The 26,083-nt window shown below is 47.7% G+C and overlaps 11 protein-coding genes and 1 non-coding gene across 12 annotated transcripts; 4 read left to right on the top strand and 8 right to left on the bottom strand.

The window, feature by feature from the left end:
- On the top strand, positions 1-1,744 carry HD556DRAFT_1323359 (Pex12 amino terminal region-domain-containing protein). The gene is made up of 5 exons (XM_041301427.1): positions 1-235; positions 282-426; positions 479-695; positions 755-872; positions 920-1,744. Exons 1-5 carry the CDS (start codon positions 35-37, stop codon positions 1,565-1,567), a joined length of 1,329 nt encoding a protein of 442 aa, XP_041167139.1. The 5' UTR covers positions 1-34; the 3' UTR covers positions 1,568-1,744.
- On the bottom strand, positions 1,679-1,760 carry HD556DRAFT_t9. Its single transcript has one exon. It is a non-coding gene; the product is annotated as a tRNA-His (tRNA).
- Positions 1,761-1,829: 69 nt separating this feature from the next.
- HD556DRAFT_1323357 (uncharacterized protein) lies at positions 1,830-3,034 on the bottom strand. Its single transcript, XM_041301426.1, has 4 exons — positions 2,814-3,034; positions 2,631-2,761; positions 2,299-2,563; positions 1,830-2,240 (listed from the first exon to the last, which is right to left on the bottom strand). Exons 1-4 carry the CDS (start codon positions 3,005-3,007, stop codon positions 2,018-2,020), a joined length of 813 nt encoding a protein of 270 aa, XP_041167138.1. The 5' UTR covers positions 3,008-3,034; the 3' UTR covers positions 1,830-2,017.
- A 35-nt stretch (positions 3,035-3,069) lies between these two features.
- Positions 3,070-5,371, top strand: HD556DRAFT_330346 (Mur ligase). Its single transcript, XM_041310297.1, has 10 exons — positions 3,070-3,381; positions 3,434-3,548; positions 3,601-3,725; positions 3,786-3,869; positions 3,916-4,080; positions 4,131-4,208; positions 4,269-4,317; positions 4,372-4,708; positions 4,764-4,969; positions 5,020-5,371. The coding sequence occupies exons 1-10, from the start codon at positions 3,139-3,141 to the stop codon at positions 5,271-5,273; spliced, it is 1,656 nt and encodes a 551-aa protein (XP_041167137.1). The 5' UTR covers positions 3,070-3,138; the 3' UTR covers positions 5,274-5,371.
- Positions 5,372-5,744: 373 nt separating this feature from the next.
- HD556DRAFT_1303076 (Mechanosensitive ion channel-domain-containing protein) lies at positions 5,745-8,167 on the bottom strand (the record flags this gene model as incomplete). Its single annotated transcript, XM_041299576.1, has 9 exons — positions 5,745-5,801; positions 5,864-6,157; positions 6,214-6,276; positions 6,336-6,521; positions 6,570-6,686; positions 6,735-6,769; positions 6,820-7,399; positions 7,455-7,586; positions 7,640-8,167. The coding sequence occupies 9 exons, from the start codon at positions 8,165-8,167 to the stop codon at positions 5,745-5,747; spliced, it is 1,992 nt and encodes a 663-aa protein (XP_041167136.1).
- A 565-nt stretch (positions 8,168-8,732) lies between these two features.
- HD556DRAFT_1282293 (uncharacterized protein) lies at positions 8,733-10,318 on the bottom strand. The gene is made up of 2 exons (XM_041299300.1): positions 9,990-10,318; positions 8,733-9,936 (listed from the first exon to the last, which is right to left on the bottom strand). Exons 1-2 carry the CDS (start codon positions 10,234-10,236, stop codon positions 8,933-8,935), a joined length of 1,251 nt encoding a protein of 416 aa, XP_041167135.1. The 5' UTR covers positions 10,237-10,318; the 3' UTR covers positions 8,733-8,932.
- Positions 10,319-10,395: 77 nt separating this feature from the next.
- HD556DRAFT_1323332 (ARM repeat-containing protein) lies at positions 10,396-14,716 on the top strand. The gene is made up of 21 exons (XM_041301425.1): positions 10,396-10,717; positions 10,765-10,837; positions 10,891-10,952; positions 11,003-11,183; positions 11,234-11,446; positions 11,503-11,785; positions 11,839-11,952; positions 12,004-12,158; positions 12,207-12,297; positions 12,347-12,497; positions 12,554-12,734; positions 12,782-12,931; positions 12,984-13,029; positions 13,081-13,148; positions 13,194-13,262; positions 13,312-13,518; positions 13,563-13,751; positions 13,804-13,962; positions 14,022-14,200; positions 14,261-14,351; positions 14,407-14,716. Exons 1-21 carry the CDS (start codon positions 10,458-10,460, stop codon positions 14,575-14,577), a joined length of 3,093 nt encoding a protein of 1,030 aa, XP_041167134.1. The 5' UTR covers positions 10,396-10,457; the 3' UTR covers positions 14,578-14,716.
- On the bottom strand, positions 14,675-16,224 carry HD556DRAFT_330229 (uncharacterized protein). Its single transcript, XM_041310296.1, has 7 exons — positions 16,190-16,224; positions 16,055-16,131; positions 15,700-16,002; positions 15,511-15,643; positions 15,373-15,455; positions 15,222-15,323; positions 14,675-15,169 (listed from the first exon to the last, which is right to left on the bottom strand). Exons 3-7 carry the CDS (start codon positions 15,824-15,826, stop codon positions 14,772-14,774), a joined length of 843 nt encoding a protein of 280 aa, XP_041167133.1. The 5' UTR covers positions 15,827-16,002; positions 16,055-16,131; positions 16,190-16,224; the 3' UTR covers positions 14,675-14,771.
- On the bottom strand, positions 16,225-17,281 carry HD556DRAFT_330228 (uncharacterized protein). Its single transcript, XM_041310295.1, has 4 exons — positions 16,811-17,281; positions 16,738-16,754; positions 16,590-16,679; positions 16,225-16,543 (listed from the first exon to the last, which is right to left on the bottom strand). Exons 1-4 carry the CDS (start codon positions 17,126-17,128, stop codon positions 16,513-16,515), a joined length of 456 nt encoding a protein of 151 aa, XP_041167132.1. The 5' UTR covers positions 17,129-17,281; the 3' UTR covers positions 16,225-16,512.
- Positions 17,282-17,808: 527 nt separating this feature from the next.
- Positions 17,809-20,219, top strand: HD556DRAFT_1323321 (Sac2 family-domain-containing protein). Its single transcript, XM_041301424.1, has 10 exons — positions 17,809-18,002; positions 18,055-18,101; positions 18,158-18,292; positions 18,345-18,548; positions 18,603-18,842; positions 18,891-19,034; positions 19,092-19,454; positions 19,506-19,772; positions 19,823-20,076; positions 20,136-20,219. Exons 1-9 carry the CDS (start codon positions 17,951-17,953, stop codon positions 19,904-19,906), a joined length of 1,536 nt encoding a protein of 511 aa, XP_041167131.1. The 5' UTR covers positions 17,809-17,950; the 3' UTR covers positions 19,907-20,076; positions 20,136-20,219.
- HD556DRAFT_1323313 (uncharacterized protein) lies at positions 20,220-23,855 on the bottom strand. The gene is made up of 8 exons (XM_041301423.1): positions 23,533-23,855; positions 23,324-23,477; positions 23,129-23,271; positions 22,925-23,077; positions 21,255-22,872; positions 20,931-21,195; positions 20,501-20,882; positions 20,220-20,440 (listed from the first exon to the last, which is right to left on the bottom strand). Exons 1-8 carry the CDS (start codon positions 23,760-23,762, stop codon positions 20,428-20,430), a joined length of 2,958 nt encoding a protein of 985 aa, XP_041167130.1. The 5' UTR covers positions 23,763-23,855; the 3' UTR covers positions 20,220-20,427.
- Positions 23,856-23,999: 144 nt separating this feature from the next.
- On the bottom strand, positions 24,000-26,056 carry HD556DRAFT_1323312 (uncharacterized protein). Its single transcript, XM_041301422.1, has 4 exons — positions 25,819-26,056; positions 25,110-25,773; positions 24,683-25,060; positions 24,000-24,624 (listed from the first exon to the last, which is right to left on the bottom strand). The coding sequence occupies exons 1-4, from the start codon at positions 25,998-26,000 to the stop codon at positions 24,031-24,033; spliced, it is 1,818 nt and encodes a 605-aa protein (XP_041167129.1). The 5' UTR covers positions 26,001-26,056; the 3' UTR covers positions 24,000-24,030.
- Positions 26,057-26,083: the final 27 nt, after the last annotated feature.

Below are 26,083 nucleotides of genomic sequence, written 5' to 3'. Positions count from 1 at the left end.
CTCCAACTTAGTACTATCCCCGCTTCAATCATCGATGAGCAGCCGTGTATGGCAGCAAGCATGGGACGCTGCCCAGCCCCACCTTCACTCCATGCGAGATGTTCTTACGTCCCCAACATTTCCTAGACCGAACCCTCGCATTATTCGCGTCGGACAACTAGACGCCGAGCTCCTCGATGCTGAACTTGTTCACATACTCATAGAGCCGGTTTCGAAGGCCCTTGCGACCGTCAACGTACGCTTTCTACGTGTCAGTATGTTATCTACTGAAGCGGGAATAGGCATCTATGAAATCACGGTTTGAGCCAGAGCTAGCACTGATCGTCCAGCTTGTACTTTATCGTTTCTCTGTCTGGAGTTCCGGTGCAAGCTATGGCGCAATGCTGCAGGGCCTGCGGTATTCCGTTCCAAGTTCCGGCTTGAACTGTGAGTGAACATATCTCTTGCAAATATTCAACGTCTGAATGATATACTGCAGCCAGGCCCTCACGACGACTACTAATTATCCATGGTGCTCTCACTATCCTCGTGCCCTATTTCCGCAACCGACTCCATGCATATGCGCTTTCGCATGCATGGCCAGATGCCCCTGCCTCTGATATCCGTCGCCGCGCTTGGGCTGCCTTGACGAGTCTCGAGACCGCACATGGTGCATCCAGTCTGCTCAACTTTGTTGCATTTTTATGGAATGGGAGGTACGTTCTCACAGTGCGTGTCATTGTCGGGGAATTTTTTTTGACACGGCTTATTGCAGGTACAGAACAATTATTGATAGATTCCTAGCGATGAGGCTTGAACCTTCACAGGCTCTCATCAAACGTGATGTTAGTTATGAATTTATGAATCGCCAGATGGTCTGGCACGCATTTACAGTACGCTTTCCTTTCTTTGCTTTCATCGGAGACTCATTCTGCCATAGGAATTTCTCCTCTTCCTCCTCCCGCTCATCAATCCTCGCTCCGTGGCACGACGGCTCACATCAACCTTTTCATCCATTTTCCCTACTCCCTCTCCTACACAAAAGATACGCGCACCAAAACGCGGAAAGTATTATTCCCTCCCGCCAGACCAGTGCGCAATTTGTGCTGAGAATGCGTCCCTAAATGTGAACCTTGGTGATGCTGCTGGCGCGCTGGCATCGTACACTCCGGCATTCCCTGCATCATCAAACAGTGATGCTGGCGATAATAATTCTGAGGGAGATGAAGAACCTCCATATCCAATAACAACGCCGTATCTTGCTTCTTGTGGACATGTTTATTGTTATACTTGTCTTGCTGAGCGCATGCTCCGCGCTGCAGATGATGGCTCATGCGGATGGACATGTCTGCGATGCGCGGAGGAAGTGAGGAGTGCAGATCGATACAGGTTAGAGAGCGAAGGCGGAAACCTTAGGCGTTCCATGTTGGGTGGGGCTGAAATTGAAAACATGGGTGATGGAGATAAAGAGAGAAGTGATGCAGAAAGCAGTCAGGGTGACGAGGGAAGTGAATTTGATCTTGGCAGCGAGTTCGGGAGTGGGACAGGTAGCTTAGGGAGCTATGCTTTTACAGGGAGTGAGGCTTGAAGTGCTCATCTTACATATAATCAAGGCCGCTTGTCGCAAGGTGATAGAGCATATGGCACATGCACCTTGGGGTACTTGAAATTAAATAAGGAAAAAATAATGTCTGTGGTATGTCCCAGGGAGGATTCGAACTTCCGGCTTCGCAGAATTGTGTTTCCACAATGCGATGATTTAACCACTAATCGACAAGGACCGAAGTTCATTGAGACAAATCGAATCAATGACCTGACGCTTGCGTTCAAGTGGTGTCAGAAAAACATTTCAGCTATGTACGCAGATCTATTTTCGATCACTGCATTCAAGATTACTACATAGGCTTGTAGTGTATATTATCTTTGTATATCTTTATTGGCGTTAAATAGCAATTGGAATAAAAATAACAATAAATCATTGGTATCGGTACATTCTCTAGATCAGCACAGTGAGGACCAGCCTTGAAAATATTCCCAGTCACAGCCCCTTCCCGAACATCTTTTCCAAATCCATAGTGTTCCCGGGCTTAATGGCCGTAAACTCCCACTCGCGCAACCTGCGGCCTGCCCTCACACTCTCGAATACCCACTCAGGCCGCACTACATGTGCAGGTACGCGCTTTGACACGAGGTGTTTATGAGTCTTTGAACCTGAGAGTTGTTGCGACGTGAGAATATGTGTGGCGCCGCTAGGGGAAAGCCTGTGAACGATTAATGCGAGATTAAGACTTGGGAGATCACAAGAGAGACTGCGCTTACAACGTGACACCGCCAGCGCCAGAAACTATCCGCTTCATCTCGACGTCGGTTGTTCCCGCAAGGTAGCCACCGATATAGACACGTACACCACTCAGCACACCCCTTTTTCCTTCTGTTTCGTCTCTTTTTACTGGGTATAAGTCGTGTGCATTCTCATGCTTCTGGACTTCTAGCTTCTCAGAGCGCTCGTCAATGTATCCCCGGTTATGCCCGCCACCACGTCTGTCGGAGCGCTGGTGGCCTGATGCGGCCGAAACAACATAATCTGGAGATAATTTAAAAAAGTTATTGATGAAATACGAAAGCAGAAGATGGGTGGGATATAAACGCACCTGAACGTTCATATATATTAGAATGAGTAATTGGATTTGACTCATCGGAAAGAGTGTTCAGTAGGTGCCTCGTGATTTCCCCAGCAGAGGGCTTGGAGGAGGTACCGTCTTTTTTGAGAGGGGCCATGAGTCTGTCGGGTGCTACGGTCAGTAAAAATGCAAGAATATTTAACCGATACGTACTGGCGCAAGCGCGCCTTATCTTGTGCCACAGCCTCTGGGTAGTTTGACTTCGACATTTCATTTGGGAGGTTCAAGTTCTTATCGATCTTTGGTTTTGAAATAGGGTATGGAGTAAATCGCGATAAGTTTGTACATTTCTCCTTTTCCTTGAGAGAGGAGCGCGCAGGCTTGAGTACAGTTACAAACTTGTCCATGGTGGTACAGTATGGTTTGTGTTTCAGGAGGGGTTGTTCTATATTTATCACGCGTACCCGGTCATGTGATGTCTGAGTGACTACCTATTACCCACTGCCACAGATCTTGTGCTATCTTTTCATGTCCGCTGATGCGCATTCCTTATCGTTTCACTATTGTTATTCATAACAAGAAACTAAAACTCTTTCCTTTTCACGGACGCAGGATGTCTAGCACACCCATTCCAACTCGGACTTACAGGGACGCCATAGATGCACTGAACAGCCTTCAAACTAATGCTGCTATCCTGGAGGCCGTACGTGCTGCAGGATCGAAGCTCAATCCTAATGCTATACCTGAAATGATTGATTATCTACGTAGGGTGGGCCTTAAGGTACGTCATATACCAACCTTACTGTCTTATTTATGAAGAAGTACCATTACAGCCATCCCAGTTAAATAATTTGAATGTCATACATATCACGGGAACAAAAGGAAAGGGCTCTACAAGCGCATTCACAGATTCAATATTGAGGGCAGCTAGGCCAGGCTGGAAAACTGGTGTGCCTTACTTTCCCAGCTTTACGAGAGCGTCCTCTGACAAGTAACACAGGCCTGTATACCTCTCCTCACCTGGTCGCAGTCCGTGAGCGTATTCGCATAAATGGCGAGCCACTTTCAGAGGAGGAATTTACTCGTTACTTTTTCGAAGTATGGAATTTGCTTCAGAATACGAAGGTATTTGGTTTCCGTTTCTTGCAGTAATAGTCATCCGTACTAGACAAACAACCCGTTCAGTGCGAAGCCGCCACCACCCCCTTCATGCCAAACTACTTTCGCTACCTAACGCTCGTGGCCTTTTACACTTTCTACCAACTCAAGGTGCGCCAGCAATCCTGACCATTTATCTGTCTAATTTAATCATCAGGTTGATGCGACAATTCTTGAGGTAGGCATTGGTGGCCGCTCTGACAGCACAAATATCGTCCCCAAACCAGTCGTTACAGGCGTTACCGCCCTCGGGTATGACCACACAAGGCTTTTGGGGGAAAAGCTCAGTCAGATTGCAAATCAGAAGGGTGGAATATACAAGGCGCGTTTATTTTTCAGGTCCACGTCATAAGTATTTGACTGATAGAATAGGAAGGGGTTCCGGCCCTTACTGTTCAACAACCTGAGGAAGGCATATTGGAGCTTGGTGTTTGTGCAGTAGAGCAGAGGGTAATTCGCACCCTCTTAAGTCTTTCACCTACCTGTAGCTCATACGTGTTTGCACCACAGGCATCTCAGTTCACAGTTATTGACGCCCTCCCTTCCACTATCCCATTAGGCATGTTTTTTCTATATCTTGCCGATTATCAACACAATTAACTCGTTGTGATAGGTCTTGCAGGTGCTCACCAGAGATCGAACGCGGGTCTCGCGGTACAATTGGTGCATACATTCCTCAGCATCAAGGATCAGTCATACTCTCCTATGTCGGATCCCAACACCAGTGGTGTTGCTAGCGCAACATGGAGCGGATCAGAGATAGAACCATTGAGATTCCTCCCTGCATCCTTTATGGACGGCCTCAAAAATGCTCACTGGCCTGGCCGTTGCCAGACAGTACCCGATTCGAAGCTTGGGGCTATGACATGGTTCCTCGATGGGGCACATACACAAGAAAGCCTTGCGTGCTGTCTGGAATGGTTTGTAAGCCCAGCAGTCGGGCTTCCCGTGTACGCTTGTTATCTGCATTGGTTTCAATGTCATCCAGTTGATATCAGATTCCAGTTCCCCCGTTTCTGACGATCACCCACCCCGAGTGCTAATCTTCAATTGCACCAGTGGACGTTCAGGAGATGCTTTCCTGACAGCCATCTTGGAAAAAGTGGAGGAGCAACTGGCGATCCATGGCAGCCTGGAGAAGAAGGAAGAATTTTTCGCCAAGGTCATTTTCTGCAGTAATGTGACATATGCCAGCGGCAATTTCAAAGGCGGTAAGTGCTGTCACCCATCTCAAATGCAAGCTTATATGTACATCCGACAGACCTTACCTCCGCCGCAATATCTACTACTGATAACCTCAATCTCAAGACTCAGAGAGAGATTGAGGCAGCCTGGAACAAGCTTGTCCCAACTTACTCTGGCACAGTGCACGTTCTGCCATCTATCGAGGACGCTGTGGAAGAAGCGCGTAAGACACTCGACGTTAGCGTGCTCGTCACGGGGAGCTTGCACCTTGTAGGCGGCGTCATCGAGGTCGCAGGCTTGGCAGACAGAGCCTTGAGCCCGAAAGCATGATAATATTTGTGATTTCATCATCATTTGCACTGGCTCTCATATAGCTATCCAACTTAGCATGGTTCTGTCTCGAGCTTGCTTTTTCGAATTTGTCGATTCCGGCTTTCAACACGTCGACCTTTAGAATTATTGGTTTATCCTATTGCGGTACTGACTTGTTTATATCTAACTGTAGCCATATTACCACCCTTCAACAGGATTCTAGCTAGATCTCTGAGCTCTAAAGTCTATTCCAGTTCGCTATACTATAAAAAGATTTGAGATGTAGAGTATAAGGGACTACAGCACAATGCAACTTCACAATCCCATCTTACTTCCATGCAGTGAGATTCTCTTCGCCACCACGGGTGTTCACCTCCACACCCACACTGCGGAACCCGCTCGTCGGACGTGGAGAGTTGGGCAGTAGCACAGGCTGTACGGGCATCGTATATTTGAGATCCAGATCCTCCAGAATGCTCTTTAGATGTTTCATGAATGCAGTTCTCCGCGTCCAGCGTCCTCCCCAGTCCTGCCAGTTCGGGCGATCTGAAGCAGGTATCAGACCCCGTAGTCAAACTAGTACGCAGACACTTACGTTCAACGCCCACCGTCAGATGAATCGCGTTCTGGAACTCCATTTTGTCGATGTTCACCGCAGATCCACTCCATTCCCTGTTATTTGCTGTGATGTATGCTTGAATGCGTGCCTTGAGCTGCTCAACGAGCTCGAGGGGTGTGTTGTATGCTATCATTAGTGTCGTGCTCTCCCACATGCTGTTTGACCGCCGCAAATTATGGACGAGTTTTGTGCTTGACAGCAGTGAATTCGGTGCGATAATTTCTTGGCCATCGACTCGACGAAAAGTAGTGGAAAATAGACCAAATTCTTTGACAATGAGGTACTGAAGAGATACTTGTCAGTTCGATGCAAGTTGTTCGCGTAAGGAAAACACCTCACCTGGTCGTCAATCATAACCAAATCGCCGACATCGAAGACATGTGTAGAAAATATGAAGATCATCTGTTTAAGCACAAGTGAACTTGACATGCATGATAGACGAGCGAATTGCTCCAGCTTACCGACTCAAACAGGGTCTGCGCAGAGTGTCCAAAGATGAACGAAAATCCAAGAATGATTGTTGCAAGAGGAACAAGCGAGGCTAGCGTGTCGCTCCTGTTAAAAATAAGGAGACATGTGAAGAGAATCCCGAGCATTGCAACGCAGACAAGGACTGCATCTAGCTTCGCCACGGCTGAACCAACGTCCTACATGAAGCAATGAGCAGTATTTCTCAAATGAAAACATGAACTCACTTTCAGACTGGCAGTCAGGGCCTTACGCTCTCGATAAATCCTCTGTACAGCTTCCCTCATTTCTCGCTTACTAATGTCACCATTGCCGTCTTTATCAAAAATAGCAAAAGCAGCATGCTACTGAAACTGTGAGACGGATGAACTCATAGAGATGCCGTGACCTACCGCCTCAGCAGTCGAACGGAAATAAGGGTAGAAATCTATCAAGAACCCATGTGAGGCCATCTTCTTTATCATAGATTTACCATACCTTCAACGACAAGATGAGAGCGTCCAGGGCTGGTGACACTGAGAGCATGAAAGAGCTTCCTTGCGAGCTTCCGTGCAGAATCCAGGGCATAGAAGTCGCTACCTCGGTTAAAATTGGAATTCTTAAGTGCAACTTGCCCAATAGCGCCGGTCAGCTGGTCGACAACAACAGTTGGCATATACCTCTTGCGTTGTCTTTTCATCTCTGCACGTCTAGTATGGCGCTTTTTGTCCGACCGATGGTGTGCTTCGTGTTCGTGTTTCTCGAGAACAGGTGTAGCAGCTGTACTGACCTGCCCACTGGCTGTTCCATCTGTATCATCTCGGCGGTGACCCTTACCGTGAAATGCGGAAAGGTCAAATGCAGTCCCAAAAGAACTCAAAGTATTTTTGCGACCTTTCTTGACGTTTGGACCTTTCTTTACGGGAGCGGGTTGTGCATTTGATAGATGGTCCAGTGCCCTCAGTCCCGTCCGATTCTCCGCGAGACGATCTGCGAGTGCACGTTGGTGGAAGTTGATGGCGACAAATCGTAAAAACAATTTTTCCACCAACAGGATGATACTTGCAGTAAAGAGAGCCTGTTGAATGGAATGACATTTAGTCAATATGATAAAGACGAGAAGAGCATTTTACCTGCATCACACGGTTGATAATAACCCAGTACGTGCCAGGAGGATTGTAGAAGGTCGTGATTGCAGATAGTGCTATCCAGGCCCATGAAATACCGAGTGCGAGTTTTAGCCATGCCGAAACAGCAAGTGTCAACTGCACCAATGAATTCAGTCGGACTGCCCAAGAGAAGTCCGAGCATTACATACTTCAATCTGCGTCTTCAAACGCTCGACTTGGCCACCAAGTAAGAAAATAATGTAGATTACAATGCGTGGAATTGCATCCACAACCAAATATGTTGCGCAGGAGGCTGCCCAGGTGATCGACAACCAAAGGGACCAAACACGGACTTGCAGCCGAGCACTTTCCTTGTCCTTGAACCTCAACTCCACTACCAGCAACGGAATTATGAAGAATGCAGCACCAAGAATGCCGAATACCAGAGCCCTGACTGGTCTTGCGAGCTTCATGAAGCCGAGCCAAAGGGCCCTGCCCCTCCTCGCTTTTTTGCCAGTTTCTGGATTCTCTACTTGACTAGCGACTTCTTCTTCGTCCCAGTCAAATTCATCCGAAGAATTTGTTGAGGTTGTATCGGAATCGCCATCTTCTTCTATATGGATTTGATCCAGTGTCTCGGACTGATTCCCCTTTTCATCCCGGGCGCAGTCATATTCTTTGGACTTGGAATCTTCGAGGAGAGTGGTGTCGTCTTCAGGAGAGCGACGTCCAGGCATAATTATTCATCAAACGCAAGCAACGAAGTTCGAACGGAGAGAGTAACTTATATGTAGGTGGGATAAAAAACCTTATTAGTGCTTGCCAACATTAATATTGGAGACTACTCTCCACAGATGTCTCATTACGTAAAACTTACCGTCGCCTTATTTTGATCGTTTATTGGAATGCTGTGAGTTATTGAGGGCAAAATGTAAGGCGATAGTAAAACATTATAGTCAGATCTAATTGTTGTGCTACAAAATAGCACCACGGAAATGAATAAAGAGGCAGGAAAGACACGTTCAGACCATAATGTTACAAACTACAGCGAGAATCAATGAATATTATTATTATAAAATATTTGCAATCATCAATGTGATCAGTTCATTCATCGTTCAAGCGCTCAGATTTGAGCGCTCGAGTCTTGTTGAAGACGCCGATTGCTTAAACTGAAAACGGCCACCAATTGAGCGCTCATTAACATTGATCACAAATTGATCAATCCCGGCTCGGCTCGTTGTCATGGTGAGAGATGCTGACAGGGAATGACCTGGTATATGACGTTCTGATGATGAGGCTGAAGCTGCTGATGCATAGATGGACTGCGATGCAAGTCTGCCGGATATTTAATAACAATCATGGATGTTCGTCGAATTAAATACGTATAAAAGTAGTTTGAAGTGGAATCTGCATCTGAAAGAATAAATTGGGGTGAACTCGACCTGATAGTGCACTAGAAGTAGGTCGTTCCCCTGATCCACGCCGCCGTCACTATGCTTATATCACAGACCAGAAGTTTGAGCATGTCGCGCAACGAGGCCCAAGTTAGATTGCAAGTGGCCGAGGGCGCTTTCACCGAAAGCCTGGGTCAGCGCTGGTCCCGACTGCGCACGAGGATACGAGTTTACTCGACGAGCAAGCATGCTATTTCCAAAAGCTTGAGTGCAGGGAACATCGCTTCTACCTCCATGGATGGAATTAGACACCCGAGCGTCTATGACGGGGCCTCCGTGCTGCATAGAAGTATCAAGGACGGCCCGCGCCCTTCCTAGTATACTACTGCGTGTTTCAGGGAGAGACTTGACGGTCCCTAAGATTTGAGGGCGTCTGCTTTTCTTCGTCCGGGAGCCTTCATTGACAACCGTTTCCAGGAAAGTGGCCGACTTTTGGCCGACTTCTGTAGCCTTTTGGTCACTCCGTTGAGAAACGTTCTGGTCTGAGGATGATTGAGTCTCTTTGTATATAAGCATGCGAACTGTTTCATCGAAAAGGAACTTCTTTTTTGCGCAGTTTTGGATATGGATAACTTTTTGGCTTGCAGTCTTTGTCGAGGTCCACTTCAAGTTGCAGCTAACGCAGGTTGTAAGAGATGCAAATTGCACATCTGAGAAGTCATTGGAGAAGCGATGGATACTGGGGCGCTTCAGTCTGGCTTTCGGAGCAGAGGTTGATTCTGGAAGTTTGTCTGCTACGACAGTGCTACCCCAGCACGACAAACCTCCGAGGTCGGTGATCTTAGGTTTGGATAGAGGCGCTCGGAAAGCAAAGCGAGACAGTGTCAGGCGGGAATCGCCCTCGGAGTCGCTAGACAGCGGCACTTCCAGGGTCGCAATAGGAGGCGGGGTGGGGCATGTAGAAGTGCGGTCCATACCGGTCATATTCTGGGCTTTATAGGGCCCGTTCGTTGTATTGGGTACATTGACGCGAGGTGTATCAATCGCAAAATGGTCGGCATTTTCAAGTTCCCGGGAAGAAGCCAGCTCTGTGAGTGGACTACAACTGGAAGCTGAGAGGACATGAGCACCAATAGTTTTGAAGATACGGTCAAAAAAGGCTCACCGCCACTACTAAGTTCGTCGATCTGGCTCTGACCACCTACAGTAGCTGATGGACCGGAAGGATCAAGTTCGGTATCAGTTAGCTCAATAACATCTTGCTCTATATCAGCCCATGATGGGTCCAGCCGCAAACGTTTCTTCTTCCTTGTTTGCTCCCTCATCTGTTGCCTTTTTTCCTCCCTTTCGGGTTCGGAGTCTTCCACGAGCTCGTTATCGTGTAGTAGCCTGCGTTTAGTAATTTCTGGCATGGCGTGGATTGGATCCCATGTAATGTTTCATGCAAATAGAGGACGAAGTAAACTGATTGAAGTTTGAACCCAGTAGTAAACTGTGAGACGCGTTATTTGAGTCTGTTTGGTTCTTAATTACTTACTTCCTTAAAACGTGACCTAATTCGGACTTCTAGTGGCACCGCGTTCTTCTTAGGGTCGAGTTATCCGATCCTTTGTCGATAGCAACGTGAAGAAACATGGCCAAACCCTCCAAGCTTGAGCACGTCACAAAAGTCGTTGATCCTCAGGAGCTATATCGAGTCATCAGTCAAGCGTCGTCCCAAAACCCTGCCGAAGTCCGCGCGTCGAGTAAACGCGTCGAGGAATTGTTGGACTACTTTGGGACTTTCGATGGTTTACATGAGATCGCCGCCACCCGATCAGTACCGCTGCCTGTGAGGAAGCAAAGCATTATTCAATTCAAAAACAAGGCATTGAATCACTGGAGATCACGGAAGTACGTGTTTCGCTTCAATGTATGATCTATTCGCTGACATAAAGCAGACTTTTATCAGACGAGCAACGAGTTAGGATTCGGTCACGGTGTATGACCTTTTTTGATGAGGAAGATGATACGGCAAGTATCGCCACCCGATGTGCTTTCGTTTAATTTACGACTGACGTGATAAGATTGTGGAGTGTAATGAAGTAATCGTTGCGAAAATTGCTCGCCAAGATTACCCCATGCACTGGTACCTCTGATGTCATCTCACTGGGTTCGCAGCGTTAATCTCTCGATCAGGCCTTCCCTGCTAGCCGACATCATGGATGTTATTCGCACAAATCTTGAAGTCCTCTGTGGTTCTCCCAACGGCGACCCGCGGTCAACCCTTGCCCTTCGCAGGGGTCTCGCACTTCTCAACAGTGTTCTGAAGGAGTTCAGCGGTGTCAAGCTACTGGCTGGCGTGAAAACAATGGTTCATGCACGTCGCTCTTCATTTCATCACTACTGCAGAGCCTCATTCTCCATTAGATCATCGATCAACTGCATGAAGTGATGTTCGCTTACTACTCCAAACTGTCGTCAATGATTTCCGCACTCGTGCCGCTAGCGCTCAGTGATCAGCGCACCGCTGACAATCTCATCGTGGCTCATTTCACCTATAAGTGTCTCGTAAAAATGGCTCTGTGGCTCTGGCCTAGACTCGCTCAGCCTGATGGCGGCTTTGCGAAACTTGAGCCTTGGGTTTGTTTTTTCCATGCAAGAATCCACGCGTGACTAATCGACTATCAAATATGCAGTTCTTGCAACTTTTCCAGAGTTCAACCGGACAATTGAAGATACTGTCTGAACTTCGAATCAACCTCGTCCTTGCCTTGAGAACATCCGGACCATCAGATCGTCTCACCCTTTTGTCCGTTGACAGACTGACCCGTCATGTCCGCGTTTTTGGGAAATTTTTCCGCAGACTACAACAACTTAAACCAGATAAATTTGTTCAGCTTCCCACAGGTAACGAAATCGTCCTTTACTATTGGGATAGAGTTGTGCAAGCCACCAATGGTCCGCCAGAGCTAATTCAAGGTCTCTAAGTTTACTTCCATGTTGATGCTGGCTTTGCTCATCGTACCACATAGACGCTCCAACGGCGGTTTTCCCGGTGCGTTTTCTCCTCCAGGCCATGGTCTTGTTCAAGGAAAATCTCTCGAGATGGACGCCGTTTCGCAAAGGTGGCCCAAAAACCGAGACTAGTATTGACTGTCTTTGGGAGTTGTGGTCTTGTGCTGATGAGAGTCGCCCAGCTCTTTCGCAAGAGTTTGTCGAGGATGCCGTCCGGCTTCTCGTGACACGTTTCATCCCCTTGAACCTGGCAGATCTCGAGGGTTGGATGTCTGATCCAGAAGAGTGGGTCAATCTAGAAGACAAAGAAAACGATCAATGGGAGTATGAATTGCGAGTGCGTTCCACATGTAGACCCAGCTTGCCACAAGACTCATCATTTTAGCCATGCGGTGAACGCGTCTTGATGACTCTGTCATCGCAATACAAGGTTTATGTCACGCCACTACTCGAGACAACCTTCAAGCAGATAATTGGTGAATATACAGTTCACCTGTTTTTCTATATTGACGAGCCCATTTCCAGCGCAACCAACGGTTGATTCGGCAAGTGTCATACAAAAAGAAGCTCTCTACTGTGCTATCGGACGCTGTGCGACTCACCTACAAGAGGTAATTCCTTTCAGCCAGTGGTTGCAACATAACCTCCTCGCAGAAGCAAGGGAGACGAACCAATAGCAAGTCTACTTTGTCTTTCTACATCACAATTACATTCACTCATATAGCACCACAGCTATCCGATCATCAAGCGCCGTATAGCATGGCTTATTGGAAAATGGATTAGCGATATGTGTTCACCAGCCAACGATCCTAATGTTTGGGACATCCTGCTCCACTTGCTGCGAGACAGAGGTGCCGGCACGGATTCGGTTGTTCGTTTGACTGCCGCCACAGCCTTGCGGGAGTGTGTCGATGTACGATTTTTTTTACATATTCACGATCCTATGTTCACACTATATAGACTGTCCATTTCGACATCGATGTCTTCGCACCTTACTTGCCTACTGCGGTTACTGAACTCTTAAAACTTATGGGCGAAGCTGACACAATGGAAGCGAAACAACGTCTAGCCAAGAGTCTCAACGTGGTGATCGAACGCGCGGGTCCTCGAGTAAGTTTTCCGTGCAACGCTGTAGCACATTCATTATGCGCATTTTTTTTAGATTATACCACACGCACAAATGATTTCAGAAGGCATCCCTCAGTTGTGTAAGTCTATTACCACTTCTTTAGCCACACAGTTTGTTCAACATAGTTTAGGGACTGCTGCGGGCGAGGAGTGGTTATTCAAAGCTCAACTCTTGGTTGTCGTGACAAGTCTAGTCTCGGTGAGTTTTTGACATCACAATACCAGTCATACTCATGCACTACAGGCGACGAAGGAGCAGCCGTCTTTAAACAGTCTTATTGTCCCCCTTGTCCAAGAAGGTCTTTCTCAAGGCGTAAGGCTTCCCTGTGTGCTTGACGTGCTATATGCTAATGCGAACAAAGGTTGCTATCAACCTCGATGAAGATGCGCTTAATCTCTGGCTTGCCGCCGTTCGCAACTCATCATCGTTGGGCTATGCTGGTGGACCCGGTCTCGTCGACCTGGTCCCTCTAGCAGTCTCTCTGTTGTCAGACAATCTAGATTTGCTTGGAAAAATAGTGTCTATAGTCGAGTCGTGTTTGTTTGTCGACGCTCCTGCCGTCTTGCAGGTACTTTCTTTATCACTCACCTAAGGGCGCCGCTAAGTGTTTAGAGCTTTGCCCAACCGCTAATGAATGCTTTTGTAAAGGCACTTACAGGCCAGGCCATAATGACCAATCAGAAAGACATACTGGTTTGTCTCCAGTTCCTAACTCAGCTAGCGCCCGCTACGCTTTGGGGCCAAGCCATGCATTTTGCTGGTTTGTTTAGTCACGTTGTTGAACTTTTGAATCACGACGAGGTAAGTTGTCTGTACTGATTGAATACAATGCGCATGTGCTCAAAATTCACAGAGCTCTCCAAGTTTGCTCACCGAATGCATATATCTGCTCGCAAGGATCGCCCTAGCAGACAGACAGATGTTTTTGCAGCTTGTATCAGCAACAGCGGAGACTATGAATCTCTCTGAAGCTAAAATCTGGGAAGCAGTGCTGGACCATTGGTGGCGGCAGGTTTGTCTTATATTATCACGAAACGTTAAGCTTGTTCACATGCTTTGCTCACATGGCAGTTCGACCATATGTCGGAGCCTCGTCATCGCAAACTAGCTGCCCTTGGCATTGCGTCTCTCGTATCAACCGGTCGTCCTGAAGTGCTTGATCGCTTACCGAACGAGATCTTCAACCTCTGGACAGACGTGTTCTTTGAGGTCAAAGAGAGCAGGAGCTTGGCTGAAAATGAGGATGCCAGGTACGTTTGTAATGGTGAATGTTGTCAATGCATCCTGATGCTCTAACATACTAATTACAGCCCTTTGACACTCCACTGGGACCTTGATCAAGTACCGCAGTCGTACTATGCAGGTTCTGAAACTACCGTCGAGTTTGATCGTCGAAAAATGGTCGGTAATTTCGAAATTTTCGTTGTTCCTCACTCACCCCACACGTACCCGGCAGTTCCTAGACAATGATCCTGTTCGCATCACGCAGCTCACTAATTATGTGGCTGCAGCATTACAGGAAGCTGAGCGCAACTGCGGGGGCATTCATATCTTCAATCAGTATATAAACAAGACAGATCCCACTTTGCTCAAACAACTCCAGAATGAACTTCAGACGCAGGAATGAAGGAACGAGAGGGGGCGTCACAACATATTTTATTCTCATCACATCCCTAGTTGTACAATCTTACTAGATGCTTCATGTTTGTGCGTCGCTGTAATTAATATCGCGGTTTCTTAATTGAGATCACAGTGAATTTGAGTATATTCTGCAAATGTATTTATGCATCTAGTAACAATGTAGTAGGAGTCTGACAAGTTTTATCTTGACCGAAGTGTGACGGCAATTGGTTTTGGTCTTTCCATCGCTGTCGGGACACGAATGTTGATGAGGGAGTGCGGACTACTTGATACATCGCTGGTAGTATTCTCCAAGCTTGGTCCGAGAGTCCGCCAGTCTGCAAGAGATGAGGAGTTCGGAAGTTTACGGGAGCAAGTACAGCCAGGAAGACAGTGTTCCTTTGATACAGAGGATGTCGGTCTGTTTTGACGGGTAACCAAGGAGAAGGGTCGAGTTAGAGACGAAAAGGCGTATGCGACGATGATATGCAGTGGGAACGGAGACGGACTCGAATCAATGTCACGAGACCAAATATCCTGATCATGCAAAACCTGAGTAAGAAGGGCAAGGAGAATGATGGTTGTCACGTATATGAAAACTGCAGTCATATTAGACGCACGGCCCCACGCAATCAAAGGACATCGACATACCAAGAGCTGCGTTGAGCCATATAAGTGTTGCGAGACACAGGTAGGCGGTATGCGCAGTAGGCACATTTGCGATGTTGAGATTGACGGAGAAAAGACCTAGTACTGTGAAAGTAAATAAATACTTGGTTTCCCCTCGTATAAAATGACCTACATATTTCGAAAGGTAACAAGGCAAACGTCCATGTGGCCTCTACTGAAACGAGCTGCGGTTTATGTACCACCTTGGTAAATATTCTGCATGATTTAGACAAGCTCTGATGTGCAAAGGCTGATAACAGAATGAGCTTACGTCCATATCGAGCCGATGAATGCGCCTGTCGGGATGACGATCACAGCACCGATGTTCTTCGACTTGGAGTATCCGGCCCCCCAGAGAAAGAGGGAGAGTGCAAGGCATACGAGAGAGAGCATCCCAATCAATCCTGAAAAACAAATGGGTCAGAATTGATGTCCAGTTATGTCTAGAGTAGAAAGCGACCCATCGAGAACCTTCGGGCAGTCCTAAAGCTGATGGCCATCGATTCGTGCCCAAACTCTGACTTTAGTAAGAAGAAGGGAAGTGCAGACTGGCACAGACGCAGAAAATATAATGACAGACCTGGCATGATTATTCGAAACCTGTCTAGTGGTCTAGTGTATCAGACATGACTCTGAGTCAGACCGGTTGAAACCTAAACGTAAAGGGTCATCACACAGTATGGTCCAAGTCTAAACAAGTCCCATTATCTTCATCACTAGCCGACTCCGCTCTAAATCTCGACGACCTCGAGCTCAAGCCATTCTAGATTCAAAAATCAGCATGTAAAACTTTCTTCACAAGAGGATAAACCTACGACTTCTTGAGTTGTCTTAGCAAATAGATTCTGTCCTTATTACCCATATCTCATCTGGACTGCAGGAACCGAACCTTCTGTCCAATACAACCTCAACGTAAGGCAGGGATGTTGTTACGTCCTCCCATCACTCACCCGATTTTTGTTCTAGATGGCTCTTTCATCACTGGTCCCAGACCGTGCCTGCAGTTGATAGCTAACGGGTCGAAGTCCAGCATTTATCACCTACGCCCCGGGGACATTATATCCGCTGCACTAAACAAAACTCGATTCCCGCTAACGCCAAGAACCCATGGATATTGGTCATAGAAAACACGGGCATTTAGAGGGTCTCAGTATTTCCATGGTACCGTGGAACATTCCTTCACAGACGTCAAGGTAGAACAAAATCCTAGTGGAAATGATGAAGACGGGATGCGGATAAAATGTGAGGATGGATATTAGTCGATGGTGAGGGTCTAACGTCCGCATTGTTTGTTGGGCCTGCATCTGCGGTTGTGAGCTATGTTCAATGTCGTCCACTGAAAGGATGCACCTTCTCTTCATCATCGGTGGTACATGCAACAACAAACGCATCGGTAATTGTAGTGCTTGGGACATATCATCGATTGAGTAGATCTTCAAGCTATAGCTGGCAATCAGTAATCTATCACGGCCGAGAAAACAAAAATCTATTCAGTCACCAGGCACTGAGGACGCTCTAAATCGAGTGTCAATTGTCAGGCCATAGCCAACTATGTCTGATCAAAGGCTCACAATGGACGTTGTAGAGTATTGCCAGTCCCATATCTGCAACCACCATATGGTCCGGTCGCGTGTAAAGCTGCCCGCATCATCAAACCTGAGGGTGCACCAAAGAGCGATACGCCTCCCCAAACCCTTGAGCTTCCCACTGTTTGGTTCAAAGCGAATGTTCTCGCACTGGTGTGGCCCCAACACGGACAGTGTTTGTCCGGCAGCCTGGGGGTGATCACCGCCTCCATCCAGGGCTCCAAGTTCAATAAAGAACTTCACGTCGCCCGGTTGAAAAGTAGTGGCATACACGATGATGATCAGATTTTGCGCTGGGTTCATGAGCACATCGATACTGTCTGTATTTGGAACCTAAACACAGTGATTGCAGAGATAAATCACGCCCAATTGTTTTCTATAAGGGCTTTCGTGGCATCGGAAAGATCTTAGCTGAATCTTCATCTCGATTGTAGAGGCAGAGATGCTCGTCGGCAAGGAATAGTCTTCCGTCATAGTGCCATATTAGTCTGGTATAATCGATACGGGTTCCGAGGAATTAAACCATGCACGGATTCTATTCCTCAAGAGTTGTAGACACTTGGAAACAGGAGTGTGATTGTTGAGATCCGAATTGAGCCCAGGGAACAGTCACTGACCACCGAGTTCAATGATATACTGAAGCTCCGATGACGTCTGGTGAAGTGCTTTGCATAGCTGCAAGACGATATGATAGTCAGTACACAAAAAAGGACGACGATAGAAAAGTAAATCGTAGCTCCCGGATGCCCAACTAAGAATGTCTTGCCAGGGACAATGGAGTTCTTCAGTGGCAAGAGAGAAAGATTCCGCTTTGTGGTTCATTCCTCTCTCAGTTGCTGCTAGGTCCACGTACTAATACAGCGCTATCTCCTGTAGGCAGACCGAATAGACGCCTGAAGAGGTTCGTTCCGTCTAGATAATATTATCCCTGCCTGGCAGGCAGTCAAGTTATTGAAGTAGTAAGCAAACTCCGAGTCAATTCCGCTTAATACTTGTGGCAGTGCAATGCATATGAGCACATCTACTATTAGGTAGCTAATCGCTTCTAAGTTGATACAGCTTCCTTCCGAACACGACTGCAGACACTCCGTTCCGTGACTTATTTGCTTCAGGTGAAGCGGCACTATGACTCAAGACACCAGGTCTGCGTCCGAGGTTGGACAACGAAGTCTGTTTTGTGAGTACTTGTGACTTCTGGCCGCTGGAAGCAGGTTGACAAGTGAATGCAGACCATGGCCAAGCGAAGGATTTTGTCGACCTACATGAACAGGTTGAGGTACGCATGTTGCCTACTAGAACGCCAATTACTCTTCAAGTTGTTCAACCCTTCAGACGAGCGTAAATCTTCTGGATTCTCTGGAATCGTTTCTGTCTACATTTCAAAAGGACCTTTCTTCTGTATCCGGCCAGATATCAGAGCTACAGGAAAGGAGCAAAGACATCGACAACAGGCTGAAGAGTCGACGTGTAGGTTCATAACTGAATTGGACAGGATGGTGGTCTGATGCTGTGACTCCAGAGAATAGAGAAACCGCTCTCAAGTCTTCTGTCAGACCTTGCTATACCTCCGTCACTTGCAGTTACTATCTTAGACACAGATGTTGGGGAGCCTTGGATAGCAACTATCACTGACCTTGAACGACGGTTAGATATTCTGAAGGTTCGGTCTCGTGTCAAAGCCGCCAGAGATCTTGGAGACATTGCAGAAGGGCTTCGCATAGTAGTGCGTGGATTTATTATTGTCCATTTTTTCATGTTTCTCCAATCCCTAATCAAGGCAGCTACGAAATTACGAACTTTCTTTCTCGCATTGCTACAGCCAATACGAACAAGTGTCACGACGAACATGCAAGTTATGCAGACTTCAATCTTTGTGAAGTATAGAGCACTATATGTATTCCTCCAACGGCAGGCGCCGAACGTTGCCAGCGAGGTTCAAAAGGCTTACACTAGTACAGCCCGCACATACTACGAGACTGGTTTTCGTCGTTATGTTCGCAGCTTAGGATGGATCAAGGTGTTTATGTTATTTATGTCTGGATGCAGTCACTAACCAGAGCGTCAGGCAAGGACCCCAGAGAAACCTGAATCCATCATTTCAGGAAACGGAGACAACGGTGGACCATACCTAGATCAAGATCGTCTTGCGTACGCAAAAATGGATGGACCCAGCGTCATCCTCGCTTATATGGCAGATGACAAGACTCACGTGAGTCCTATGCGGTCGCATTCTGATATCATGCCTATTTTGAGGCAATCTACATAGGAAGAACCTATCGAAGCCATTCTCAGGTCCCTTTTTCTGGTGTTGATGGATAATGCCACCGCAGAATATGCGTTTATCGCTGCCTTCTTCCGTTCTGAGTCCTTTGCGCCCCCTCCTGCAATAGAAACTAACAGCGCCATATTTTCGCCCACTGCCACGGTTTTGTCGCCTGATATTGGCTTTGACGATAGGAGGTCCAACGCTGGTTCTGAAATTGGTACGCACGTCTCAAGACCCTTCAGCGGTGATGGCCACGGACCTCGTGATGTGACAGCACGACCCGGCTTTATGGACAAGACTGAGCGTGCGCCGTTAGATGCCATCTGGAAACAAATCCTAGATCCTGTTCTAGAATATTGCAAGGTACGGCATTTTGTATCCTCTTCGTATTTCCGAGGAGCCAACAATACACAGACTTTCGTGACCACCGTTCTTGAACCCATGCCGCCCGCCGTGCCACTACTCACGATGATCCGACTCACGGAGGCTGTAATTACTGAAGTGCAGAAGAGGGACTGCCCGCCCCTGGAAAACTTTTTGTTTACCATGCGGTTGCAGCTGTGGCCCGCGTTCCAGAAAATCATGTCGGAACATTGTGATTCTTTGAAGAAGCTTGCGGAAGGTAGAATCACTAGCTACTTCAGCAGAGCTACTTCGACGACAGATGCGTCTGTTGCAAATGTAGGTTTCCCTGATGCAGTCATCTGCCAGGCTAATCTTACACACCGCAGATTTGCAACAGATACGTTGTAATGTTTAATTCCTTCGTCATTCTGACTGATCAGGAAGAAGAGACCATGATTTTTTCCAAGTGATCACTTAGTTCTCCTTTCTCTTCAATTGCGCTCAGTGTTTGTACAGCCTCCTTCGTCTCCGACAGGAGCTCACGAAATTGATCGCTTGCCACACGGAGAACATCAACGACGACGTTGCTAAAGCTACCAAACAGTCGGCAATGTATGAGGTTCTTTTGCAGGGACTAAACGTACGTTGTTGTTTCTCGGCCCGTTCAAAGTCATTTTCTGAGAATTTTTTCTTATCCAGAAGGGGACTCATTTGAGCACACACCCCAAATCTCAAAAGGAGATAGCTTACTGGGCGGAGAAAGAAGAAGAGGCTCGACGCCGAATAGTGTCCATTGCTCAAAGTAGACGAATTGGTAAGAGATAACGTCGAACGATCCTAATTAAAGTCCGTTTTTGTGAGATCCGATGGATAAGTAACATGTGATCAAATACGATGCGACAGATCATGATGAACAGAGGAATCAGAAGAAAATGCAACCGGAAACTGATGAGAAAGGAATGGTGGTGCCTCAAACTGATAGCATAGAAGATCAAGCAGGTGATCTGGTGTAGCACATGATCAGTCTAAAGGCACGTACGTGCAAATTTGGTTTGAACACTCACTGGAAGGAAGCCTTCAACAAGCTACTTCCGTTCTGTTTGCCAATTCCCAACCTATTCAAAACATCTCTTACTTCACCCGCACTACTTGTGACAGCACGCTTCTTGGGTCTAGACCGACTTCGCGTTAACCCAAGTGGGCTGGAGCGAAGATCAAGAGAAGGCGAGCATTCGAGGGTAGATACAGAAGGTCGCCTGACAAGAGCTGGATTGGATGCTCCTGCACGTCCTTCAAGCGCATCGCGTAAATCAGTCACACCTACCCCACGGACCGACCGTGTCAGACTTTGTAACGAGAGGTTCTCGATAGCCATAAGAGCAGGTGATAACTTTAATAACGGTGAACCACTGTCCATCATCCTGTGGTTGCTCGGTCTATCCGCTGCTATGGTTTCAGATAAGTAAGTAATCCACAACAAACAGTTCGCCTTACAGTCTCTGAGAGCCGTATCTACCGTCCATTTTGCCGAACAACGACGAAGTAGCCCTTGACGGTCAAGCCCTGTTGCATCTTGAACAGACTTAGAAGACACTAATATCGCCAGTGCCTCCTCGGCATTGACATTTGACCATAGCCCCATTGCTCCTTCTGCCTCTATAGGAGGAAACCTAACTTCTGTCTGTGCTGGTCGTAGGACTCCAGGAATAAACTCTGGGAGAGAGGGCAGGGTTGGTGCCGCTTCCATTGTTGACAAAGCCTGGTCTCGTTGATCAATAATCTCTGCGAGAAGAGGAAAGAGAATCTAGAGTAACCGACCTTTTCAGCGAGGGCCACCAGTTCCGTGCATTCCCAGACGCGACCGAGTACAAGCCAAACGCGAGCAAGCAACTCATGTAGCACCTTCACTCGCTGCTTAGAAGCGTCATTCGTCCCGTCTTCAACGTCGGTAGTTCCATGGAGCGCCATGAGCATCGGGAGACCAACAAGAAGGCCGCGGGTCGGAACTTCCTCATGGATAGCAGACAGTACATACAAGATCAGTGCATAGTCTGACAGGGACGCCGAAGCAGCTGCCGAGACTTTCTCAGGTACGCTCTCCAACAAGCGTTGTGCATTCGAACTTTTACGTATCCGGGCAAGAAGCCCTGGCGACCTCCGGGCAGGGGAAGAGCCTTGCGGGTCGGTGCTATGTCCATTGACGGGGCCTGACTCATTCTGAGGAGCAGGGGCTGTGACTCCGATAGAAGGGATGTCACCACTTGCGGAGTAGGCGGGCGAAGGAGTTGAGTTGAATGAAACGCCAAGAGATGAAGTTGTCGCTAGTATGAAAAGATAAGCATGCGTAGCATGGAGCGATCGTGTCGCCGAGTCGCCGTATGATAGAATGCCGATGTTGTTTGCTTGGTGCGTCGGGCTACCTTCAATGAGAGGGCGAAAACGTCTGACACCGTTTTCATCTGTCATGTCTCCACGTTTTGGAATCTCTTTACGCAAGTAATCAACAAGAGTATGGGCGTAATCGCTCCGTACCGAGTAGTCTCCATCGCAGAGAAGACTCAGGGTCTCGTGCCATACTTCTCCGGATACCCTTGTCCGCCGGGAAAGGTGAGAGAGAGGTCTTTGCGGAGGATCGTTATTCTGTGGAATGGAAGATGAGGGAATATTTTGGGGGGTATTTTTATCATCTGACACCACTTGTGAGCCATCAGCAGCACGCATGAGACCCAGAAGGCCTGCAAGGAGACACCTGATAGCCTGACTTCGTCTGCGGTCACCAGGTTCTTTGTCGCGACCAGTAACCCCTTGCATCTCAACGGTTACAAGGCGGCTGACAAGTTCGCTAGCAAGGTCTTGAATCTGGTCAGAATAGTAGATGTGGGCACCCAAAGAGGATATGCATTCCACGAGCGACGATAGGAGGGCATCCTGAGGATCAATCGATATACGCCGTAGGACCAAAGTGATAAGGTTTGAGATGATATCTGATGTGGACAAATTAACGAGAGGTACGGGGGACGTGAAGACCGCGGGGACCATAGTAGCTAAGGCTCTATGTTGGGCTGTGCATATCGAGGAGTCCTGGATCGAAAGGAGCTGTTCCACCAATCGAGTAGGCACTGCATAGCGATACTGGTACTGGGCCCATTCACACGCCTTTTGAGCTAGCCATCGACTTTGGTCAAGTTTCTCCCAAACTTTAAGATCGCTTAGGCCTTCAAATGTAGCCAGCATCAAGAGCCCCATTTGAGCGCCATCAGAGTGTTGTATCATGTGTTGTAGTGCCCTTAACGATGTATTTAGAACATCGAAGGAAGATGGACCACTCTCCCCGTCTACGTGCGCATGAATGGAGGCAGCACGCCTTTCAATGACAGGTCGAGAACGAAATTCTGCAAGATATATTGAAGTAGCGTTGCTTTTGATAGCCTCCGCACTTGACTCACAATAAGATGAATGTTCTCGCCGTATATAGAACGACGACTTACCACTCGTCGAGGACAGACAACTCCGCATTCATGACATGAAAAAGCAATGCACGCGATATGATTGATACTTGGGGCTTGTATTGGTTGGAAGAGCAATAAAGGGCTTCTGAATTCACAGCGCCTGTAAGAGCAGCCAATCCGACTAGACGAGTCCTGAGCAAGCCAATAAATGACTCGTCAGAAATGGGGAAGCAGAAGACTCGCCTGTTTCTTAGCTCGTGATCAACCGACTTGACGTCGGCGGTGGATAGTTGGGCAAATCGCCTTAAGACAGCGAGGTAATCTCGGGCCAAGTTAGAATCCGCTTCAATGACATGACCGTCAGTGAAAGTGCACCACGCAGTAAACTGTAATCTGAGTGAGTTTTGCTTGAACAAAACGGGCAGGTCTAGCACTAACCACGCTGGCTGCTCGCGCTACTACTTCGAGGTCAGAAGAGAGGGAATCCAACGTGACCTTAAGGCATGCGACCAAAGCTGGGGATAGTAGCGATATATCACGTCGACATTCTACCGCCAACGCGCGCAAGACAGAAAGTGTGATAAGTAAGGATCTGGTTGAGAATTATAAAGATCTGCAAGAAACTTTTGAGGCTTCCTAGGACGTACGCTCTAGCTCGAGCATTTCCATACTGAGCCTTGTGACACCCTGCCTTGACACGTTTTTCCAGTTCACCCCCGAGCTTGTTTATTTTTCCTGGGCGATTAGCGGCATAGTATGTGAGCTTGGAGAGCTCCTGCGCATTCGGACGATATTCAGGACCAGAAGAAGCCAATACTGATGAAGAAGGATAGCATGCAGCAATTAAGGACACGTGATTTGGGGTGAAGAGGTGCATCTGAGTAAAAGTAAGTCCTGCAAAGAGAGCCGCTCAATGATTGGAAGAAGAGTCTGGTGATTAATTAGATAGGCATAAGTTGAGGAAGGTACATCATCGAAGGTGCTCTAGGTAGACCTTGAAACGTGTGGGCACGAGACTGTGAGAAACTCCCAAGAATGGTAATTAGCCCCTGATTTGCCCCTGATCGTAATACGCTCGTGCTTGTTCAACGTTCCACTTAGTTTCTGTACATGACACAGGTCATTTATCCCCTTCACATTCGAGCCTACTGGGTATGTACTAGAGCATTATACAAAGAAGAAATAGCACTGATAGCCGTGCCATCATCGGGATGAGTAAAGTGTAAACCATTATGCGCAATCATCATGTCATGGTGTCGTGCCATGTCAAGACTCTCTTCGTCCTCGCTCTCCTCTCCAAGGGCATGAAATTGGCTCCAATCAAATCCAACGGGGTCCAGAATAACATCCTTCAGACTACTCAACACCTCCAAGTGAGACGCCTGCATCACACTTATCCAGCGTTTACTGATCATCCAAGTGGCTACGCCTTTAGGTGGGAGAACGAGGCCTTCTTTTGGTAAACCATGAAATCGTTCTTTCCTTCCGACGCCTCTCCGCGGCTTTTGTGAGTTATCCGCTTTTTCATAATTATCCAGTATGTCGAAAAGGCGTAGTAACCGGGTGCTACGCCAAGGGAGCCCCCGAACACGTAACGAAGTCGTACGGGAACCGACGGCCGGATCCTCTTCAGTTTCGGATTCCTCAGAAGACATACATTCCATTTGTAATGCGCCGTCAAATACGACATGCTCGAAGGCTTCAACTTTATTTCGAGCGTCTGAGCGATTGCTCAGTTTCTAGAGTGCTTCTAGTCAATTATCGGATTTATCTTGTTGGTGGAACGGACAACCTCACCGTCTTTTTACGGCTTAATCTTCTGGAACGCATTGCTTTGACATCTTCTCGCTGTTTCTGATTTACAGCGACAGAGGCGTCCCGCTGAGCTCTGAATTTCTGTCTGAATGTAACGAATGCCTGGTCGAAAACAGATTCCAGAGATTTTTTGTTGAAATCCTTATCGGGAACGTGTTTGTACAGGTGGCGATGGGCTTTGATGTCATGTAGCACACGTTCTTTCATTCGTCCATTGTGGACAGACTGTTTAGGTGTCTTGTCCCAGACGAAACGGACAGGATCGTTGGGGCCCAGCACAATACCTTCAGTGTGAATATCAGGAAGGTGTTTGTCGTCCTCGATCTGCATGACGCGCAAAAGATGGCTGCGCATAGCATGCTTGATTTTGTTATTAGTATTGAAATGCAGATTTTGGTGTTGGACTTACCTGTATGGTAAGACAGCGAGTGTCATGATGATTTTTTCGTTTTATGGGTCGTTCTACTAATGAATACTCGGAGCCGTCACTATCATCTTCACCACTCGTGGTATCAATCGTGGGTCTCTTGCGTGGATTAGATGAGCTGCCATGCCGGGAGGATGAGGGATCAACGTTAATAAACCGTGCTGGCCTAGAAAGAAGGGGGGAAGCATGAGCTGAGCTTGTGGTGTTGCCAACAGAAGGAGAACCAGCAGGCGGTTCTGAAGCTGACGTGTGAGGCAAGATAGGGGGTGATGCAGCATATCCTAGATCGGGCGATGCATAGTGTCCTGTGATTGTAGAAGAATGGGATAACACAGGCGAAGTCATTGGCGTGGACTGTTGATCCGTTACGGAAGGCGTCTGCACTGAGGGTGAAGTCGCCGGAACTTTCGGAGTCCCAAAGGCGATCTTCGCCTTGAGCGCACCGAGCTCTTGCTGCATCTCGAGCATTCGACGCTCCATTTCTGCTTGTCGTAGTGTGTACTTGGCCTCTTGTTCTTGTTCCCATGCAAGTCTCCGTTTTTGTTCTATTTCTTGCGACTCCCGTGCTGAATTTAAGTAATTCATCACTATTTGGAATGGGTGAGCTCCACTGGAGGTTGCATTGCCAGTACGGACGGGAAGATTTCTGGACAAATATCAGCTTGATTGTAAATAAATTGACGTTACCTACTGAAGAGGCGTTGTTGATGCCGCAGGGGGCCTCTGGGGCTCCGAGATGGCAAGCTCAGGCTCGCTGTGATGTGGCTCATGTGCTTGGCTGGGTTGAACGGACTGATTTTGGGTGTTCGAGGACCTAGGCCTTGGTTGTGCAAAGAATGGATTCAGAGCCTGCGACAATTCGCTGGTGGGCATTAGGCCGTGGGACAGTCAACTTCGACCTAGCCAACCTGTCGGTCCTTTAGACGCGGAGGGAACCGATCTTTCAGAGGTGTAGT

Source organism: Suillus plorans (assembly GCF_016647745.1).
Source record: "Suillus plorans strain S12 chromosome Unknown HD556scaffold_2, whole genome shotgun sequence".
Taxonomy (NCBI): Eukaryota; Fungi; Basidiomycota; class Agaricomycetes; order Boletales; family Suillaceae; genus Suillus; species Suillus plorans.
This window is presented reverse-complemented; position numbering and strand designations above follow the sequence as displayed.